Source organism: Tachypleus tridentatus, chromosome 9, assembly GCF_004210375.1.
Source record: "Tachypleus tridentatus isolate NWPU-2018 chromosome 9, ASM421037v1, whole genome shotgun sequence".
Lineage (NCBI taxonomy): Eukaryota > Metazoa > Arthropoda > Merostomata > Xiphosura > Limulidae > Tachypleus > Tachypleus tridentatus.
This window is the reverse complement of record NC_134833.1, coordinates 157,471,251-157,476,404: the sequence shown is the minus strand read 5'-3', so window position 1 is coordinate 157,476,404 and position 5,154 is coordinate 157,471,251. Positions and strand designations below refer to the sequence as shown.

The 5,154-nt window shown below is 35.7% G+C and overlaps 1 protein-coding gene across 1 annotated transcript; it reads left to right on the top strand.

The window, feature by feature from the left end:
- Positions 1-1,725: 1,725 nt before the first annotated feature.
- Positions 1,726-4,447, top strand: LOC143226762 (uncharacterized). The gene has a single exon (XM_076458152.1). The coding sequence runs from the start codon at positions 2,048-2,050 to the stop codon at positions 2,312-2,314; it is 267 nt and encodes an 88-aa protein (XP_076314267.1). The 5' UTR covers positions 1,726-2,047; the 3' UTR covers positions 2,315-4,447.
- The last annotated feature ends 707 nt before the right edge of the window (positions 4,448-5,154 follow it).

The following is a 5,154-nucleotide window of genomic DNA, read 5'->3' as shown; positions in this document are numbered from 1 at the left end:
CATTCCTATATGTGCACATGTTCTAGTTTTCAGGTGGCGTTTTGGTTTGTCAACGTAATCATCTTTGTTTCACTGAAGACGGAATTAGTGCATTCCGAAATGTTCAAACACGTAAATAAAATGTTTTATCAACCGTATTCACCTTCATTATTAAACTTCGGTTACCCCATAATAGTTTGAGTTTATTTTGTGCGTGTGTAAAGAAAAATAAACGATTACATAATATAAGCCATCACAAATAATGAGTCGATAATCTTAACAAATAACTCACCAATGGTACTTAACTTGATAATGTTTCACAGTGTTCTTTATGTCTTTTTTTGTGTACAGTTTTTCAAAACTTATCTCAAGTTTTCATTGCAGGAACTTTTTTATACTCGTCAGTTTTAGATATATAAAAACAAATTTTAGTTTGATTAAACATTCCTCTGAGGTTTTAAGTGTGGCATTTTTTTTCTCTGTTGTTTACAGTATAAAAAAACAACAACCTCGAATTATTTCCAGTTGTTATTTCTTGTTATTTTATTTGTAAGTTAACTGAAAGAATGTTCTTCAACAAGCTTGCTCTATCTTATAAGACACTCTAACGATTTTTTAACTTTTTTTGGGGGGGAGGCATTTCTACGACTTATTCTGTTAACGTTAATAGTTTATACGTCGTAGAAGTTTCTAGAAAATAACTCAATTGAGTTACATGAATGTGTGAATATTCTCTTAGTGATGTGCAGACTCATCTAAAAAAAAAAGTTAAATATTACCAATAGAAAAAAGAGCACGCCAGTTGAACCGCCAGTCCAAAGTGGGTTGTCCACTTCATTTTTTTTTTTCTGGTTCTGTATGGCCAGGTGGCTAAGGTACACGATTCGTTAATTCAAGGGTCGCGAGTTCGAATCCCCGTCGTGGAGGCATTATGATGTGACGGTCACTCCTACTATTCGTTGGTAAAAGAGTAGCCCAAGAGTTGGCGGTGGGTGGTGATGACTAGCTGCCTTCCCTGTAGACTTACACTGCTAAATTAGGGACGGCTAGCGCAGATAGTCCTCGTGTAGCTTTGCGCGAAATTCAAACCAATTATTTTTTTTACATTGTTGTACAACACTTGGTTTCATGATTTTGATCTTGTTCCTTGTTGTAAGTTGCACGAATTTCGTCATTGTAACCTCTTCCATATACAACGACTAAACAGAAATATTGTTGCAATGTTTTTATTAGGTGTTTTTGTTAGAGAGACGTGGAAAGTTAATCCTTTAGGTTGAGAGGCAAGTCATAAAGTAACTAAATTATTGGTGTTAATTGTAGTATCAGTGTATGGAAAACAAGCCATTATCAGTAAGGTTGACATTATATAAGCTTTGTTTGTTTTTGAATTTCGTGCAAAGCTACGCGAGGGCTATCTGCGCTACACGTCCCTAATTTAGCAGAGTAAGACTACAGGGAAGGTAGTTAGTCATCACCACCCACCGCCAACTATTGGGCTATTCTTTTACCAACGAATAGTGGGATTCACCATAACATTATAACACCCCTACGGCTGAAAGGGCGAGCATGTTTGGTGTGAAGGGGATTCAAACCAGCGACCCTCGGATATAGGCTTTGATCCTTTATTGGTCGAAATAACGTGAGCATTTTCACTTTACTGAATTTCTAACGTTTCAACTGTAACATTTAAAATTTTCATTTCCATCTTAATTTGTTGAGTTCGATTACTTTTCTTTGTTAAGTGAGAAAGACACTTATGTTATGTTTCCTTTTTTGTCCAGGGGATCACGTGGGGTCGAGCTTTTCAGCTTCGGCACGAAGATGCGATACCATCTCTCGAGTATCTCAACAACAGAGAGTCAAAGCTAGGGGGTTACGTCACTACCATTGTCCAGTTCCAGCCACGTGATCTTAAAGATCCGCCTATCCCAGTGATGCTGTACATAGCACTGCCGAGCAACAGGATGTATCTTGGGTCAGCTCCCTACAGGACATAGCTGACCAGATCGTCCATTCTGAGGGCCCTAGTGGCCATAACGTAGAATATCTGTACCGCCTGGCGGACTACATGCGCGAGACTTTCCCCGACGTCTGGGATGCCCACCTTTACACTCTGGAGCTGTTGGTCAAAGCGAGACTCGAGGAAAACAACATTTCGCTGCAACACCTTATGGGAGAGAAATACCTTGAGGATTTGGATCTTACTCGGCACTCATTGGATGATACCAACTCGGACTCGGCGCCAAGCAGTCCAAGACCTGACGTAGCAATTCGCAATGGTTTCGACTTTGCTTCACACGTACCTCCACGAAAGTTACGTTGCCTCGACCTCTAGTAGTGATGAGCAAAGTGATTAGCTTGGTTACCAATTCGGGGGTACAGAGAGTGTCAGAACTTTTGTTTCGGCACAATCTACAGTCTGTCAAATAATTGGAGATGTATACATTGCATGCACATGAATCTTTAAACTCTCCAGCTATTGTAAACTGGGTTCCACTGAGACGTGGATTATTTCCTATTTCTGTTTTGTATTTATCATTCTCGTTCATGATCCAGTAACCACACACTCACAAAGAACAATGTTATTTTGATAAAGCATTTTCTATATTTATTTTACGTAGTTTTGTGATAAACAACATTGTGCTTTAAGTGAGTTGCTTTTAATACGTTTCCCTCCGATGACCAGATGCCCTATCGCCTATGTGTTATTTGTCATTAAGTAGACTTGGCACAGAACTTTGTATTCTTACGTTTTTAAAAGCTCTAGTATTCTGTCTCTCCCACCCTTTTCATCATAGCTATCTTCACTTCCATACTTTAAAAGTTTGGGTTTTGTTTTTACTTATTTAAATCGACAAGCTTTCAACCAGTAATGAAAACTTAATTAAACTTTATAGACAGGAAAATAATGTCACTTACGGTTGTGTTTAAAGAACTGTGTTCTTGGTCGTACAATCTATGGTCTTTCATTAATTTAGTAAAATATGTTTGTTTGTTTTTCCTACTACTATCCGAGGGGCATGTACCTGAACTATCTGATAATATTCGCTAGTTCATCTTCTTTCTAGTCTCATATAATTCACCAGGTGGCGCTTTTTCAACAAAATATTGAGGGGGAATAAAGTTGAACTTAAGTTTCTACAAAACCGCTGATGGCGTCTTTGAGTTCAGGCATCAACTGTAATAACAACGTAAGAACTAGGAGGTCATATGAAACAGCAAAGACTTAGAAGTTTCGGCATTTTATATATTAATATTACTCATTTCCTATAAATATAACACATCAACAAGACGTCATACATACACCCTTCCTCCACCTCCACGGGTGCCTCTGAATTCGCTAATACCGATTCTGTTGTCCGGTTTCTTTCTAACAATCCATAGCTTTTATCCTAACTGGTGGTAAGCGCAACAGTACGTAACTCAGTTATTTAACTGACTATTTATTTTCTAAGTTATTACATTACCAAACTATTTATATATATATTGTATTACTGAATACATAAATAAACGATTTTAGTTTTGGTGAAACGCTAAGTGGGAAGCATCAAAATACACAGCACCCACTGCCGTCTCTCCAAAATCAGTGATGTGTTCAGACTACAAACAACACATTAAGATGTTTGTTTTTTGCTTATTAGAAACTAGGACATTGTGTTTAAACTAAATATTTGTACACAAATGTTTCAGCATAACCTAGTGTTTGGTAGTTGCTAGTGTGAATTTATAAATACATATAAGACTGTTGGAAACTAAAGGAGAGCAGCTAAACCGAGAAACCGCAAAACTAACATCTTTTAAACATTATTTGTCATTTCTCAAATAGTACTACACATAAGTTGTCACCATTCAGACATTTTTAGACACTACTAAACATTTGTTAGACATTATTTGTCACCATTCATATATTATTATGTATTTTTTAGACATCATAAGACATTTTTCAGACACCACATGACATATTTCGGACATTACCAGACATCTTTTAGACATTATTAGACATTTCTCAGTCACTACTAGATAGACATCTTTCAGTGGAAGGAGGTGAACACAGCCAGATTCTTCATGACAAACATACATTTTTGCCTGTCTAGACTTATCATTTTCCGACTGTTCTTAATATAGTATTAAAACCTTCTAACATACCGCCAAGCCAAATGCACACAACTGTGATAAAAATAAACCAATCAGGCGAACAACCACAGACACTTTGAAATGACTAAGTGACTCAACACTGAACATACAGTGTAATAAAATAAAACTGAAAACAATAAACAAGGTTGTAAACAAATAGTTTTATTTTCCAGTGTTGGTGAATTATTTATCTCTTCTGATTGTTAATGGAAAAGGTTTATTCTTATATTCTTAACAATAAATAATTATATATATCTATATATACAAGTAATAAAAGAGATGTGACCAGAATTAGGACGATTTTTATCAGTGAATAAAATAGTTATTTCAAAAATACGCTTTTCTTCCTGTTTTATAACAACATATATATAATAAAAATGTTCTACTGCGCACGTTCTTATCAACAATCCTCTGTGCTGTACCCTACAAATACATTGTTATAAGGTAGTGTCATGTACAGTATGAACACATTATTATCAATGTTATAAGGTAGTGTTATGCAATACACCTACAGTATGAACATATTGTTATCAACAATCATCATGTGTAATACTCTATTAATATATTGTTATAAGGTGGTGTCATATACTCTACTAAATGAACACATTGTTATCAACAATCATAGTGTGCTGTACTGAAGAAATACATTGTTATATGATAGTGTCATGTACAGTGTGAACACATTGTTATCAACAATCACCGTGTGCTGTACTCTACCAATACATTGTTATAAGGTGGTGTCATGTAGTATATGAACAATTTGAACACATTGTTATCAACAATCACCGTGTGCTGTACTCTACCAATATATTGTTATAAGTTGGTGTCATGTAGTATATGAACAATTTGAACACATTGTTATCAACAATCACCGTGTGCTGTACTCTACCAATATATTGTTATAAGTTGGTGTCATGTAGTATATGAACAATTTGAACACATTGTTATCAACAATCACCGTGTGCTGTACTCTACCAATACATTGTTATAAGGTGGTGTCATGTAGTATATGTACAATTTGAACACATTGTTATCAACAAT

Bases quoted from the DNA above. Each gene is read 5' to 3' on its own strand.
- LOC143226762 (XM_076458152.1), top strand. From the start codon at position 2,048: ATGCGCGAGACTTTCCCCGACGTCTGGGATGCCCACCTTTACACTCTG.